The sequence below is a fragment of the Mycteria americana genome, chromosome 3 (genome assembly GCF_035582795.1).
Source record: "Mycteria americana isolate JAX WOST 10 ecotype Jacksonville Zoo and Gardens chromosome 3, USCA_MyAme_1.0, whole genome shotgun sequence".
NCBI lineage: Eukaryota > Metazoa > Chordata > Aves > Ciconiiformes > Ciconiidae > Mycteria > Mycteria americana.
The window spans coordinates 108,745,032-108,762,578 of NC_134367.1; the positions used below are offsets into that span (position 1 = coordinate 108,745,032).

The 17,547-nt window shown below is 44.3% G+C and overlaps 1 protein-coding gene across 1 annotated transcript in view; it reads right to left on the reverse strand.

Annotated features, from left to right (window-relative positions):
• Window positions 1–15,959, reverse strand: part of TP53BP2 (tumor protein p53 binding protein 2) — a 50,463-nt gene extending 34,504 nt beyond the window's left edge. The window contains exon 1 of the mRNA XM_075496493.1: window positions 15,734–15,959. Coding sequence (XP_075352608.1) covers window positions 15,734–15,760 — 27 coding nt within the window. The 5' untranslated portion in view covers window positions 15,761–15,959. The remainder of the gene's footprint in view (window positions 1–15,733) is intronic.
• Window positions 15,960–17,547: the final 1,588 nt, after the last annotated feature.

Sequence of the window (17,547 nt, forward strand, 5' to 3'; positions counted from 1 at the left end):
ATGCATCACCTCCAACTTCAGCCACTAAGTCTGGACTGTAACACGCCCAGGAACAGGAAGAGAATGTAATAAGAAAAGCAACCAAACAGGAGGACAGAAGAGGGCATCAATTAAAGCAAGTCACACCCCACTTTATAATCCTCCAACTCTCTTCTGCACGTCAGTCCCAAATAGCCTTACATTTGCCTGCAAATCTGACCCATTTGTTCTTAAACTCATCAACAGGATCATTTCATACAATTGCACTGACGCTAAATACAACATAACAGGTCTCAACACCTGCAAATAAGTTTTCAACTGAAAATATTTAAGAATGGCTAGCTCTACAAAAGTTCTAGGCTATGACCACACTACATTTTGGCTCCTGCTTTGTCATATTAAGGAAAAAAAAAAACCAAACAGAAACAACAGCTTCCAAACCTGTTCGGAATATGAACCTGAGGAAACACATGCATTACAATTTACATCCATCCAACAAGATATTGCAAGATATCGTTTCATACCAAAGACCTCATATCAATCTTCTCCTGAGATCAGAAGACCTCAATTATTGATTAAAAGCAAGGAGAAATAGAAATGCAATTTACTTTTCAGCTTTGATGGCGTTTCTGTAAGGATCAGACTTCTCTTACTCCTTACTTATTATAAAACTGATATCACACATCTTGGGTATTAAAAGACTGTTAAACTGGACATTTTATACTTAATACATTACTAATATTCAATTATTCAGGATGCAAGTATGCAGGGGAAGACTCCATTATTGTGCATGATGCAAATTACAATACAAGGACTTCATTAATTCCTGAAACTACCTGAGTTTAAAGGATGAACATACTTTTTTCCTCCAAGAGTTTCTAGTGAAATATCTAATTCAGATCATAAAATGTCAACAATGGACAACAATCTTCCAGGGCAAAACTGAGTCCCTTATAAAATATGATAATCAAGTAGAGAATTTATTAAAAAAAAAAAAAAAAAAAACCACACAACAAACCCAAAATAACTTAACCCGGGTTTTCACTATTTGCTGAATTCCTAACTTTATGCAGTCTTCCTGCACAGTGTGTAATATCCAATACAAACTGTGGCATCTATTCACATACTATTTTTCATCTTCAAAGCACCTTACGACCAGGAAGTCATGACACAAGCAAGCAGTTTCCTACTTTACAGGCAGGGAAACTGAGGCATCCAACAAGGCAATGACAGAGACAAGAACATTATTCGGTAGGCAAACAAGCATACTGCCTCTGGAAATTGTGATTCATTTCATCACCTTGCATTAGAGCCAATAATATAATTCTGTACCACATTCCCTATTCTCTGCATTTTAGACCGAAACCTAATACCCTTGAACCACACAATACTAGTGTTGGGGGTTTTTATATTTCCACAACACAGCTAAGTAATGGTCTTAGCTTGCATAACAGATTTTCTTAGCTCTCATTTTTAAGGAGGCATTAAAAGTCACTCTTAAGGCTGACAATGCAATGCTTTGCAGTAATATTCTCTCTATTGTTATTCGAGTTATACCTATCATATTACACTGCAAATGTTTCAACATAGGCAATATATCTTCCTACAACACGGAGAGCATGTACACCTGATGGGCTGTATAAACAAGCCTCCAAAAAGGAGCTCATAGCACGCCCTTCAATGACTTTTCTACACAGTGTGGTTACACAGCAGCAATATACATCAGTACAGAAAATGTATTTCACAAGTATGTGAAATAGCTTTTTTTGAACACTGCGTGGGATGGAAAATAATTGCAACAATGTAATTTACATCCTGAACTGAAATATATTTTTAGAAGTTAATTTTAGTTAGCTGAAAATCTAGCAACATAAAATTTTTAGAATGAATAGATTAACTATCAAATTTCAAGTACAGATGACAGAAATGAGAAATAACTGCTTCCACCCACAGATCTGATACCCACAGTTTTAATCACAAATGAGTCTTTCCTGGTAAATATAAAATCACTCCAAACAGAGTTTTAAACGGAAGTCTTGCATCTTACCTAGTGGGAACACTGATGCTGCACCTTCCCAGATAGCTGCAAAGAAATCAGCTGCTAAAATAGGTATTTTTGCTGACTTGATGCAACTTTCTAAACAACAGAAGACAGCCTGCACAATGGCACATTTTCCTGTTCTGATACGCAGCATTCTGAGCTGGTGCATAGTTACAGCTCTCCATTTAATGCAAACTATATCTCAATAATAAAGTAATTCAGCGACTCTTTTGCATTGAGTTCCACACAATGCTAAAACAGTCCTTCAGTAGGCAACATGCTCACTTACTGTACCTGAAGATTAAGAAAAGAAAAGATTAAGGTAAGCAAAGATTATGATAGACTTACTAGAAGACAGGCACACGGGATGATTGCTATCCCTGATCCTTTTCATATTCAACTGTTCAATAACGCTAGGTTCAACAGAAATGCAGAGTAAAGTTTAATATTTGCCTATAGCCACACCCAAAGGCATGGAGTTAGGTTCTTGATGTTTCACCCATGGTGCACACTACTCCGTTTATATTGTACTGGCTTTTGGCCATAAATATAAGAAAGGAAGTTATGATGCAAGGTAGGTGGAGTACAGTAGGAAGCACCGTGGGATTGTTCAGATTATTCCCAGTCTATATAAAGCACAGCCCTTTTCCCTTTCAATTGTATCGCAGGCGAAAACAAGACTCAGCCTTTACTCTGAGAGGCATGGTAGTTTCTGCTTGTATAGATTATTTTAAAGATAAGTTTATTATGTATTTGTATTTTATCTTTTGTGAAAATGTCAATTTTTTCCAAGACTTAAAATACAATGTACATCTACGTGCACTTTTGGGGGGATGGGGAAAAATAGCTGGAAACAGCAAAAAGGAAGCTTTCCCCTCCTCTTCCTTTTTTTCCCTCCCTCTTATCCTTAATGTAGAGAGAGCAGAATGAAAGCCATCTGCTTTTGGAATACACTAGTTAAACTGGGCAAACGCTGTAGTGCAAACGCCACATTACGTCTCACTATCAGGCATGCATCTGAATCATCATTAGGGGAATCTGAAAAGCTGCAAGGAAAACAGTCTGAGTTCTGGCCAAGCATTGTTACCATCTGAAATTAATGGATGTAGGTTTACAACCCTCCTACTTCAAGGGCTGCAACCTCAAAGACAGAACTCAGTGCTTCAGTTCAGACTTACCAATGAGAAAGATGCAATTACAATCTTCCTGCCAAACCTTATAGAAAATCATAATCATCTTAGTTTAGCCATTTTGGTTTTGTGAAATCTGTCAGGCATAGCTCAGGTCTGGTAAATACAGGATTCCTAACCTACATCCCCCCTCTTTCAGTAGGGCATTACGCACAAGGTCATTAAGAAGAGATCTTTCCAAACAGAGACTTTTAATTTGAACCCAAGTTACATTTTCCGACTTGACGTTTTTCTTCATTCTCATACACAAGAAGAGAGCAAAAGTCCTCCCGTAAGCCAGACATCAGAAAGCTCTATGCAAATGAAGCTCACTATTTTGGATGAACACTAAGCACGGGAGTAACACACTACATACTCCTTGGTTGAGCTACCACCTATCATGGAAGGCAAGAATGTCTCAATCAAGCGTGGCTTTTAAAGTCACTTACACTTTTGCATTGCAGCTATCTATTGCAACATCAGCATTAAGCAGAAGAAAATGTTCTAAAAGATATGGGCCAGTTTGTTTGTTTTTTAAGATATATAAACTAAATTGGTTTCAGTAACATATGTAGGAAACCACAGCCTTTTACTGAGTACCCACATTTGCCAACACATCATGTACAGCTCATTCTGCTTAGACCTGAATCCACACTTGGATTTGCACCAATTTAGTTAAACAACTGCAGGAATTCAGGGTAAACAAACCCTGAATACATTCCTCATATTGTACCACACAGCAGCATGTTCACAGATCTCTTCCCATTGCCATCTGTGAAGTTCCTCTCCTCCACACATTTCGCACCCCCACCAAGCACTCTTCCCCTTCCTCCCCAAATCCTTCCTTGTGGCTCCTTAGAGCAACCACTTCTGCACTGTTGGACACTTCACCAAAACTCGTTGCAAGTTGACTGGCAGAAAAGCAAGCCTACACATGGTATTTGGACTTGTACTGTTGGTGTCCTACTTGGAGCTTGCTCCTCCTCCTCCTGGAGTCAGCGAAGGAGAATTGGGTCTTTGGAGGCTTGCCCCTTCAGGCAGACTCTGCCTCATCTTCTGTGTTCAGCACCGAGTTATAAACACTTGGTACACAAGAAGAAAGCAATTAGTATTATTTTCAGGCAGATAAAATAATGATACCACGTAATTCTCACAATAGGTACTCTGCTCTGGAAAAGGTTAACAGTCTAACTCATACAACATAACCACAGGGGTTTACAGTTGTTCCTCCTCCCATTCTTCAGTATCGCAACACACATTGCACCTAACAAGAGCCTAAAGCCAAGGCAACATCCAAGCATAATGAGCAGGGTTATGAACTCAAGCTTAAGCCTGAATCATCTCAATTTTCTGTACTTGTGTCAAACCCAGAGGCAGTCTTTGTACTAAAAAAAAAAAACCCACACCCAACTAAATAAAGGAAAATAAAAAAGGAACTAAGCTGCTCTTGCTGCTCTAGAGCTTTGCATCCCCCCCATTGGGAATAAGTATTACTGTTCTCTTGGCCTCCTAGATGGCTAGAGGCCAATAAAAAGCCATACTAAGTACTGCCTGTTGGGACACTTGAGAATTATACCTCTCAAAATAGTCCTTTAAAATGCATGTATATTCTTACAATGAAATAAAAGCCTAGTATTTTTTCCTGGTAATCAAAAAAGATTTTGTAGAAGCCAGGATCCTTCACAGAGAAAAGCAAAGTTATACGCATATCAGAGATGAAAGCGTATTTAACACAACCTACACCTAAACAAAACAGGCTATCACAGTAAACTGGCACCTATACCACCCACACCACACCGCCTGCTGGCTAAGACACCAACTCTTTACTGGGTTTAAAAATACACATTTTCTGCTTTTCCAGCCAAACTATAATAATCTCACCAATAAAAAGACGATCAACATTCACTCGACCTCAGCCCACCAGAACATGCAAGTCAAATCCACATTTATCATGCAACAAGTGCCTGACCCACACATCAAGCAAATTTATTACCTTCTATTTACTGGCAACAGGGGACTGTGCTCCTGGGAGCACCCATGGGTGAGGCAGAGTATTGAAGGAGAAAGGAGGATTTTTTTGTGTGTGAGTCAATGCCTATCTCAAACAGTTAAAAAAAAAAAAATAAAAAGAGAGCAGAAGCTTTGTGATTTAATAGCCACACAAAACAAGTCATGTAGCAAGTCAGAAAAAAAGAAGCATAGAACACTGGTTTACTTCAATCCCAGCAACTTCATAGAGCTCAGTGCCAAACGCTTTTGAAAATACTACTCCTTACATCATGTTAGTTACTCCTCCAGGAAAATAGCTGCCAAAATCTGTGTCCTACCTCTGTCCATGAAACAGATCTATGACAAACCAAAACGCTCATGGCAGGCACAGGTAGGTCAGAGGACACACCATTTCTGGCACCCAAAACAGTGACACATGTTCAACCACATGGGTAAGGAAAGTCACAGGACTGACTGTTTGGGCTATTCTGTGATACAAGCTGACCAGTCTGGTATCCTAAAGTGCATTACTACAATATGAAATTCAGGGGCATTTTAGCGCACCGCAGGTTGACATCTCCTTCTTGCTGCAACCCCAGAACATGCTGTTCGGCCATCTACCTTCAGGACAAGCAAAAAAGAAACAAACCCAAAACAGGAATTTCGAACCACACAGCACAAGCTTTATTGCTTTCAAGGTCAGCTCTGGCTTCCTATATGCTTGCCTCCAGGAAGCAGAGGCTTCCTGCTATATGAGCTTCTCAATCTCACCAGGATAAACATATGTTTGTGTTAGTCCAACTTAATCCTTACAGTGAGTGAAAATACCCAAAGATGGTGGAGAAGTTCCCCCCTATTACCATCTCTCAAGACAACATGGAGGTTAAGAAAAGCATAAGGTATCATCTGACTGCTACAGCTTAGCTGACCTAGATGGTGAGCTGACAGAAGCAAGCCATGCTCTTCTCAAATCCACCCCCCCCAATACATCTGATTATGCAGGCACACGGCAAATCACTTCCACCATACAAGCCTTTTTGTTGCTTTTTGCCTTTCGTGTAGGTAGCATTTCCTCCCAACTGTCACCCAACTCCTTACTAAATTCAAGGGGAAGGTACAAAAGACACGTGGCTTTGGGTGGGGATGGAAACCAAAAGAACAAGACCATCCATTTGAGCGGCATCCTACTATTAAATTAATTAGGTGTGATGTCACACCATACCTTTGCAGAAGGGTAGCTCTTTCCAGTTCACCACCAGTTCTGGGTGGGAACGCACTCCTGTTTGCAATGGAAGCGCACCCTGAAGAATGATCTTCGCTTGTTAAACCCTGATGACTGCCAGTGCACTGGAAGTGAGCAGCCCATGCATGGCAATGCAGGCAACCAACATAGCCACCAGCAATGCCAAAGACAACCAGCATGAAATGCCTATGCTTGGCAATCATATCTGACAACAACAGCTAAAGTTATTATTCAAAGCCATAAAGAAGGGGGTTTGTCCTACCACTTCTGGGCTGCAAACATGCAGGAAGTCATTAGTAACTGTGCAGATGCTGAAGAATATTGCGTGACAGCGGCACGCGTTCAGCTGGCACAGAAGACACATTGAGCTTTTGCACCAAAACAGATGGATCTTCTTGTTATTTTGCAAGTTAAAAGGGACCAGTGGGGCTATTCCAACACTGGAAACGATGGATGGTCAGATGGTCTAGTCAAACACCTTGTAATGGGATTCACACAACTTACCCACCACAGCAGAACTGAGAAGGAGAAATCTTGCCCTGCCAGTCAGCCCGTTAGCCCACCAAGCACCCCGCTTGATCTAACCTTTGCTCCTGTAATGTGGAGCTCTACATGCCTTAACTTTCATCAACAAACATTCAGCTACTACAACAGAAGCTGCAGAAGAGTGGCAGATTGTACAGTCGATCACTGTCTGACAGGTTTTATTTAACTGCCGCTCACTCCCCAGAGCTCTTTCTAGGCAATACCAGGCTCTACGCAGACACGCCAGCTGAGAAGTGAAGGAAGGCAGAGCAGTTCATCAGAGAGAGGCAGCAGGCTTGCTGGGTGGCTCTGCATGTTGTCACCAGCAAAGTCATGACAGTGATCTCTGCAGATGGCCTTGTACGAAATGGTGGTCAGAGGCAATGTCACAGCTACTTTAAATTAATTAAACAGAGTAGAGTTTAATCAAATCAACATTTATGTTATGCTGGGGGCTCCTCAACAGGCTTCTTTTGCCTCAAGAACTCCAGAAGTTGCCCCTCTCAGCCTGTTACTATTTAGCCATTTATTCAGCTTCCCTGGAGGTACAAAACTTTTTCTCTAACCCAACCTTACTAAATGCTATTTGCAAGAGAAGCACTCTAAATAACAATGTTTTCATGTAATACTGGGAAACCACACCGCAGAAAGGCCTCGTGGGCAAGGCCTATGTACAACAGCATAGGAATAACGATGCAGAGGCAAGAAGCATGTAGTGCCACTTCCATAGCTTCCCCACACAGACCTTGCAGTAAAACGTGTTCTCAAAAGGCTGGAAGACACAGTGAGGCTATCATTGATAAAGTGGCTACGGGGCTGCATGACAAGTAGGCAATGCTCTTCATGGCAGAGTCGCTTTGTTGTTTTTGGTATTTCAAAAGAGAGCTTCGTGGCATTCTCCAAGGAGGTCTGGAGTATTTTGCCTGGCCCCTACACACCCTGCCTTTCACGACTCAGTGACACCTCCCTCCTTTCCTCCCTCTCTTGCAGCCAGAAATCTGTCACATTCCCTGCTATGTCAGCTTTTCCTGAACACTTCATTATGTTGAGACACACACAGTCTTACTACAGCTGAGATCAGAGAACCTCTAACAAATTCTGGGAACCCCATCCTTTAGAGAGTCTTCCCAGCCCTGGGATGCCCAAAGATGGCAAGAATGGGTTTCACTTTCCTGGAGAAGTCAGGGCAGAAGCCATCAATCACTGCTCTGCATGGCCTAGATATCAATCTGGGTGAGGTTCTGCATTCTGGGCAGCATACACTTATGTAGGATGGAGAGCAGGGTGAAAAAAGGTGTTTGAACACACTTCAAAAAAAAAAGCGCAACAGACAAGCCACCACTCTCAAGCAGCAAGGAAATTACCACCGAGTTACCTGTGCAAAGTTGTACAACAGAAAAAGCTGAATAAGAAAAAGCCCCACCTACAGGGAGTAAGACCCTTCCTGTACATTTCTGTGTGATTTGCTAGCCCAGCCAAGTTGCACAACTTCAACTTTGTCCAGCAAAACTAAGGAATAGGGCGGTGAGATCCCTGCGTGTCTTGCTGAAGAGGCTCGTGGCTACTGAAATCCAAGAGTGGGACAGTCAGCTTGCAGAAGGCCAAGCTTCCATACCTTAAGAATGCAAGGGGGATACTCTACACCAGTGCTTACGTCTAGTCTTCCAGCTCCTTATTCACACACTGCAAAGCTGCAACATGTTCACAGACCCGCAGGCTGCTGCTCCACTGGAGTACCAGAGCACACGGGTGGTTTGGTGCAGCATAGACCTCAAATGGGATAACAATGGCAGCATTAAAAAAGAACCCACTGAAGAAGACCCAAGAAAACATGGATTTTCCTCTTTGAAAGGACAGAAGGAAACTGAAGGTAAGAGAAATACACAGTTCCATTGACTCTCCCTTAGCTTTCAATTTAAAGAAACAATGGGATTTAATGCTCCATTGCAATAGAGGAAAACTAGTAATCTAAGCTTAGATCTAAATTGCTCCTTAAGCAGTTAAGCCTCACAAAATAAAAGTATCAAAACAAGGAAAATCTCTTAACTTACTCGACAAAAACCAAAACCCACATGCTGCTTCTTATATCCAAGATATGCCTTAAACAGTGAAAAGGGAATATTCACTTTAGACACACATAAAGGATTTATGAACAAGCACCTCTTTTGGGGACTGTTCTCAAGCATGGAACAGAACAAACTACCAAAGTTCTCTCCCCATTCACGACTAACCCTACAGAAGTAGGGGTGCAGGCAATGTAATTACTTTAAGAAAGACCATTTAATACTTACGTTGGATATGACAGACTTGTATTCCAGCTGCACCACAGTGTACTGGATGGTTTGACTCTACAGGAATCCTGGTCTCCCAAATCCCAGGCTGAACTCACTGCATGACCTTTAACAAGTGGTTTAACCTCCCTGCAGCTTCCACTCCCGTTATGAAATGCTCTGATCCACAGAAGTTACTATTTTACAGACCAGATGTTTGATATTGAACAACCTAAAATAACGTCAGAATCTTTCAAGTGGGAATGTGAAAGTGTCCACGTTTCTACTTGAGTTAGGATACTATACCTATAACCCAGGTACACTGCAGGTAAAGGTTTTCCTGAATCAATTTCATAATCAAGAGAACCATCCCTTGTTCAGCATAACTGCAGTACATGTTTGACTTTAAAATGTGGATGCTTTACTTTGCAAAAGGATGAAATAAAGATGTAAGAGTAGGATTTAAAAAAAAAAAAACACAAACAAGAATAAGGCAAGAAGTGTTCCCCTAATCCTCCTTTTTAAAACAGAGGCCAATAAAAGCTAGGGCACTGCACACAGCCATCTATCAAAGGATCACATCGTATTAAGGCCTGGAAGCATCACTGTAGCATAGAAGAAATTGCTACAGAAACAATGTTACCATCTCAGTAATAAAATTCTTGTTATTAACACCACAGCAATGAAAACCAAAGAGCTCATCCTTTATACGCAACTGGGTTCAACATCCATGTAATGCCATTGCTATGGTGAAACAACTGGTGAGGACACACACAACTAACTCTAAACACCAGCAGCAAGATCCAGAATATTAATGATTAACAAAAAGCAAATTGCAAAAGCAAGCAGAAGACTGGTTTCTGACTTTTAACACATCCAGCATCATGACAGTGTCACAACTGCTACTCTCCCCTCGATTCACTTGCAATTCCCTCTCCATGAACATTTATCCCAAATCTATCCCACGTGTTAGACAGCAATAGTTGTCTAACACTATTTTAAACAACGTTTCAGGTCTTTCACATTCCACAGAAAAGCCTGAAACCTCTAAAACAGTTAAGCAACAGTGACTAAGATAATTAAGTACACTTCACATGATGTCCAGGATTTCTAGTGACCTTTATACACAATACCATCCAACTGTTTGAGAACTAGAGATCAAAAAGACTTTGCCTGACTCACAAGTGACTAAGCTGAGAAAAAACAAGCCTAAAGATAATAAAACTGAGAGCGAAGAGAAAAGTTTTATCTGCTCATTACCTCATGAATAGGAGCACCTTCCAGTTTCCAGAGCATTAAATAAGTTTTTACACTTCACAGGAAGTCGAAAGCCCACGGATTAAAAGCGTATGGGGGTTCCTTTGTTATCAGCGGGCACACGCAAAAGGAAGCAAGAAGTCCTCCTCCAGCTGTGCCACCAAGCCATGGGAGGTAGCTTGAGGCAGTCTCCTCGGGGTTATCCGGCTCCCTCTTCAGAGAGGCTGTACAGCAGCGAGGCAGAACTCTGCCCATAATTAAACAAGCTCAGTAACACGCACAGTGGGAGAGAAAGGAGAGTCCCCGAGGCAGACTACTAACAAGGACAGCGGCTAGACAAATGGAGCATTTTCAAGATGGTTTCTTAATCAATAATTTGAAAGGAATGCTAAGCACATTGCCATTCTGCTAGTTTATTCTGCTGAAATAACCTTTATACCTGCCTCCTCCTTTGAAGTCCAACTGACTTGCATGTAAATTAATCTCACAAAGCAGACCTGCTCACTAATAAAGCAGAGATCCCATCTGGCCAACACTAGGAAGAGAAAAAAAAAAAAAAAAGAAATCCTGTGAACTATCCACCCATCCCAAACTTCATCACTGCATACTAGCCCTTGAAACAGTAAATGCAAGAGCCCTACGAGGCACTCGCAAGCTGAACTGCTGAATAGATCAGAAGCAGCATAATTAGCTATTCCCATGGCCTCTACAGCTTGATCTGGTATGAATTTGTAATATTGCCCTTCCCCCATTTCTGATAAAAGCCACACAAAGAAACAAAGATATTTAACATCCTGCAGCGTAATATAACACAAATTGCAGATGGAGGGCTAAGGTATTAAAAAAAGTCATCTGAGAAATCAAATGCATTTAAAACTACTGCTGGAACAATTATTCACAGGACAGGAAAAAAGAAAAAAAAATTGTTGTAACAACATGAAAGAAAAAAGAAAAAAAAAAGAAAAAATAAAGAGTACTCTGGGAACCTGAAGGCAATATTTCCTATTGTGCATGACAGGTCTATAAGAGAAGTGCAAGAGGTAGGAGAAGTTTAGAGGTAAGAAATAAGCTCAGCAAAATAATCACCTAAGCTTTATTCAGCATTCTAGACAAAATACTTTTAAACACTGAATACCACATTAAATTGTTTGAATACAATCACAATATTGAAACTTTTAAATGACTGACATGAAATGGAAATTCAGTTGAAAGAACACACAAGAGATACTAAATACTTCAATCAGATGAAGGTATGAGGCATATGCTCAGAAGAGCTCACAGTCTGAAGTCCCATTCATGCACTGAAATCCATGGAGGCAGACAAGAAAAACAGTGTTAATGACTGATAAACCAGATCGGAGCTTAAATAATTAAAAGACTATAGGGAATGGGGCTGAGATCCTACAGATCACTTACTGGTATCATAACAAGTTGTTAAACTCTGCCGGGGGTCAGTTTGTTTATAAACTTAGAGCTGCTCTTACAAAGCGCAAGACATTCATTTCTATTAAAATTTCTTTAGTTAAGCAGCAAGAAAAGTGTTTCCCAAGAAAATTGCCCAAGATGGGCTACTACTACACTATTTCAGTAATTCAGAATCCATATGGCAATTCCAATTAACTGCCTAATGGAGCAAGCAAGACAACTTTAATTGTAGGGCTCTTTTAAAGGTTAAAAACACATTTTAAAAAAATACACACATCCACAAAGTAGCAAGTATTCTGCAATGAGAGTATGTACTTTAAGTCCAGTGCTCACTGGATGTAACAGCTTAGAGAAGACCACTTGGAACAAGGCATTCAACAGATTGTAGAAGGAAAGCACAACTCCTTACGGTATCAAAGTTGCACTATTACACTTAAGTGTAGTTTAACTTGATTAGAAAAGAATGCATGGTTTTCAGAAAACTTCAGTTTCAGAAATTTAAATCATTTCTAATGACAGAAGCCAAAACTAATTTAGGAATTTAAGCACTCTCCAGTTTGCCAAGTTAGTCCCTAACCCTAACAATGTATCTGCATGTCTGGATCCATCCTGATTTCAAGGATGCTCCCAATAACTACAGTATGCAAGACAAACTGTAAAATGGACCCTTATCGAGATCATCAAGGGGTTTTGATCCAAAGAGTTCACTGGGCATTAAAGGGTAGCTCAATCTGTGTTACCTCCTGCTATCTTTGAAAAGGCATTTATCCAGTGTGCATAATGACTCAAATTATTTCTCAATACATGTTCATCTTTAGGGTAATAATGTAAAATAAGGGAAAGAGACCAATTATGCTGCAGAAAAATATGCTATTTTTGAAAGTGTTTCCAGCTCCTTTTCACTACTTAACAGTACCAGTCACACTCCCACAAGCCTTCGCAGATGAAAGGTGAGACAACTTCACACAGCTTGCCAGCGTTAACCCTGTTATTACCTTCATCAGTACAGCTACACACAAATTACTTCATATTACACCCTTATGCAGACATTGTCCTGACATATGGTTACAGCAGCAGTTTAGCTCCTATCTGTCATCACCGCAAGGAAAACATTCCCATTTCAGGGTAGTCTCCCAAGAGCATGAGTAGTTATGCTGCTACAGCAGTTTCCAGGCTTTTCACTGGCAGCTACTCAGAGGTGAATTCCTAACTGGGCTCATGCTTGTTGTATTCCCCACTTGGGGTCACGAGCCTTCCTCCTGTGTTGTTTAATCCCTTGTCCACACTACCTTCTGGAGCAGGGGAGAGATGGACCTGGAGTAGAGATTTAAAATCTTATACAGACAATTTTATTTGGAGGGTGGGAAAGAGACACCATAAGAAACATTAAGCAAGAAACAAAACATTTTGGAGATGTTTTAGGGCCAGCCTACTCCTCATTCAAACAACGCAGATAAAGATACTCAAGTCCATGAACACCTCATAAGTACGTAAATAAAAGGGCACTCAGATGTCCTGCTCCCTCCTTCTCTTCCCACCTCAAACTTTTTCAATCTCTCTATAAAGAGGAACAAGAATTAGTTCGGGGTGGGATCTAAGGGAAAAAAAAAAGAAGAAAGAGATGAGGAAATCGGTAGAAATACTTACAAAAAAAGAGAAATAGTAAGAATTCCTTTTGGCACTGCATTTTCCACACTTCTGGATTCACATTCACCTGAGTATGTTTACTATAAAACGTTTTCAAAGTGGCAAGTAGCTGTTTATTTCCCCTACAGCCAGTGGACCACAGCACTTTAACACCCTTTTGCACTGTTTAATAAGACTGTTGAACATCTTATCCCTCTGAAGATTATACTGAAGCTCAGTTTTGTTTTTTAAAAGTGAATTAAAGTTCTAATACCCATAATACTTACATTTCTAATTCCTTTAGCCACATTCAACCCTCACAAAGCTGTCATTATTCACAGTAAACATAATGTGAAAAGGCTGTATCCATCCCTTTTATTTATGGGCTAAAAACCAGTATCACTAATGAGTTGAGTCACCAGCCACAGAAAAGCCTGAGCCACCAGGGCGATTCATACTCCAGAACTTGTCACCTGCAAACACTGATGGGATAAGACTGCTCCTGCTTGTTTTCTCCTTTATTTGAACTCAGTGACAACAGCATCTCTTGGAGATTTCGCTGTTATATGAGGGTGCTTACCTAGCTCGGTTTTGACATGGGTTAAATTAACACCTTATTATATTTACTGCTTGTTTTTCTTAGTTTTTCATAGGTAGACAACACCACAGTTGCACAACACATTGGCTATTTCAGCTGTACTTGGGCTCACATTCCATCTCTTCCTCCCTCATTAGTTACAGCAATAGTCACCCAGCCTTCTCTAGTGTTCTGCGAGATCAAATTATCACTCATTATTTCCTCCTAATTGCAGAGGAAGAACCTCACACCAACAGCAAAACAAGCATCCCTGAAACACCCATATCCTTCCAGCACGGATTCCCAGTTTCACCTCCCAGTACAGTTCCTTCCTCACTTGCTTCAGTCAGCTCCTGAAAGAGTTAAACTGGAAATAATCGTAAACAGAAGACTGCTGTTGAAAGGGCTACCTATGGGCCCAAAGCTACTGGGTACCGAGCACAGTAAGGCAGGCCGTATTGCCCAGGGGAGGGCGGCGGAGAGAACGTTTCAAAGCACCCTCAACTCGGACTAAGCAGGTATTGAGCGTGCTGGGATTTTCTGGACATATTCCAGTCTCTCGGAACAACAGATTATGGATTTCATGGGGCATCTCTGCTGGCAAAACCAGGTATTCAGTCACGTGTACTTGTTAAGGATACTAAGCATTTCATGTCATCACCTTCACATATTTTTGTGCTGAAAACTAAGCAAAGCTGCTGTGCCATGCTTTCATCCAACTTCAGCTGACAAAAACAGTGTAGTTTTAAAATTCACGTTAAAACTCCGATAGGATGCGGTCCTCCCTGTCCCTTTTGAAAGTGTTAAAACAGAAACACCTCCCGGAGCAGGGCAGGTTTAACACACACAGCCGAGAACAACTCCTGAAACTCTCCCAGCCGGGGATGGGAATACCTACCCCCGAGAGCTCCTAATCACTTTGAACCGTAAACAACATGGACACCATCTTTCTCTTGGAGTCCGGGGACGCGAAAACAAAACCACCATCCCCCAGAGGCAGCAGATGCGGCTCGTTTCAAGCCAACTTTAAGAACTTCGTACCATTAAAAAAAAAAAAAAAAAAGCAGGATTCAGAGGAGGTGCTTGTTTACCCCGCGGGGAGCGGAGCGAGCGGCCCCAGCAGGGCTGCCTTATGTCCCCCCCAGGAGCGGGGCGAAGGGGGGAAGTTCCCGGGCGCTGTGGGCCTCCCGCCGCCCCCGGCCCCGCCGCCGTGCTGCCGGGGCCCCGCGGCCCCCCCTTCCCCCCGTGCTGGCTCTGCTCCAGCGGGCCCGTCTAACAAGTTGATCCCGGCGTGAAAGAGGAAGAAAAGGAAAAGCTGAGGGGGAAAAAGAAAGCCGGGAGGGGGAGGGGAAGCCCCTGCGCGGCCGCACCGCGGCTGCGGAGCCCGCGGAGGGAGGGAGAGAGGGAGGAAAGGCCGGAGAGAGGGAAGGAGGGAGAGAGGGAAGGAGGGAGAGAGGGAAGGAGGGAGAGAGGGAAGGAGGGTCGCCCTCCCGCCCCCCTCCACGTCCACAGGATCCATTTTCCCTCCCACTGCCCCGCTCCAACTTTCCGCGCCCCGCGGGCGGCCCCCGGGCGCCACCCGCCGCGCTGCTCCGCTCCGAGCCCCTGCGGCCCTGCCCGCCCGGGACTCACCGGCATCATCTTGGAGCCGAACCGCATGGGGGCGGCCGGTGCCGGCCCCGCCGCCCGGAGCGGGAGACCGGCAACCCGGGAGGCGGAGGGCCTGCGCTGCCGCCGGGACGCGCGGGCAGACCTGTTGCGGGAGGCGTCCGGCTCGGCCTCTCCGCTTTGTTCCCACCGGGCACCGCGCTCCCACCGCTGCCGTCGCCCCCGGCTCCGCTCCGAAACTAACGCCGGCCCGGCGAGGAGGAGCCGCCGCGCCCCGCCCGCCGCCCACCCCCGGGAGGGGCCGGCGCAGCTCCCGCGGGGGACGGCCCGCCTCCTACCCCCCGCCGCCCCGGTGGAGGTGCCCGGCTCGGGGGAGCCGCCGCGCCTGGCCCCGGCCGACCGGGGGCTCAATTTCCACCGCTGGTGCGGCGGGGGTCAGCCCTCCCGGGGCTCGGGGGGGGGACTGTGGCAATATGAGATACGCCTGAGTCCCCACGGGCGATCCCGGGTGTGCGGGGGCACGTCCCTCCGAAACACACCGGCCCCCGGGACCCGCCGAGGGCGGGGGCACACGCAGCACCGGTCCCTCCCCTCGGGAGCCGGCCTGGATCGGCAGCGGGGAAGCGCGGGCGGGAAGCGGCTGGCCAAGGTCAGGCTTCAACCCTGGAGCCTCCCCCAGCCTGATCTGCGAGTCCCTGCCTTCCCTGCCGCCTCAGACGGAGGGTCCGGCCCATAACCTGCTTTTAGCTCTTCGTGCAGGCAGCCGATCGAGCATCCCTGCTCAAGGTGCGTTTTACTTTTTTTGCGATTTTTAGCTGGACCCGGCAGTCGAGCTACACTGGCCAAGTCAAACCTGGCAGAACAACGTTGAGGTGCCAAAACAGAGTCGTAGAGACCAATATTAAGGTTGCCCTGTCCAAAAAATCAACCCCACAAATCTTTTACACCCCCTTATGGGGAGGGAAGTTTCCCCTCCCCTGAACCGGAGTGCAGGATAACCATTTCAAACCCGGCTGCTTTGCGAGCAGCACTTCAAAGGCTCAAGGAAGGCTCGGAAGGAAAGCACGCTAAAATCAGCCCCGTTACAGGGCTTTCTCTGCAGGAAAACCAGCTCCATCTGTTTTTCCTACTCGTATTAAAATCTCCCCGGTAATTAAAAAGGATAAAAGGGAAGAGGATTAGAAGTTCCCAGATGAAGGGAGAACAAAACTCAGACCGAATTTGTATATAAACACCTCTTTTTCCTAACGCGGTAAGGAAACTTTAACAGCGCTGATAAAAACCCAGGGAACTCCTATGCAGTAATCACGTATTGTTTAATACAACACTCTAGCAGCTGGGGGGGAAGCTAAAAAAAGGCCAAAAAGCTATTTTTGTAGTTGTCTCATTACAGCAAAGAAAAACAAAAGACACTTTTTTTTTTTTTTTTTTTTTTGCCACAGCGCTTTGAAATCCAGCAATGTTTAAAACCTGCCCCAGAAGTGTCTCGCACCTGTTTTAAACCTGCTGTACAAAGTCTCCCCGCCCCCGGCTCACGCCTGCGGGAGCGCTTCGGTTTCGGAAGAACAGCCTGCCGGGTAGCGGGCGGGGGGTCGCGCCCGGCAGCTTCCCCACGGCCGTGACCAGCTTCACCTTCCCGCCCCCGGTATTTTTTCTCCCAAGCGAGGCGGCCGCTGCGGCGGCGCAGCCCCGGCACCGCCCCCCCGGCGCCGCCCGAACCGCCCTCCCGCGGCGCGGGGCCGGGGTCCGCCCTCGCCTCCCTCCCCACGGACCTCGGTCCCCGCCCCGGTCGGTCCCCGCCCCGCCGCCAGGGCCGGCCAATGAGGAGGCGCCGCCGG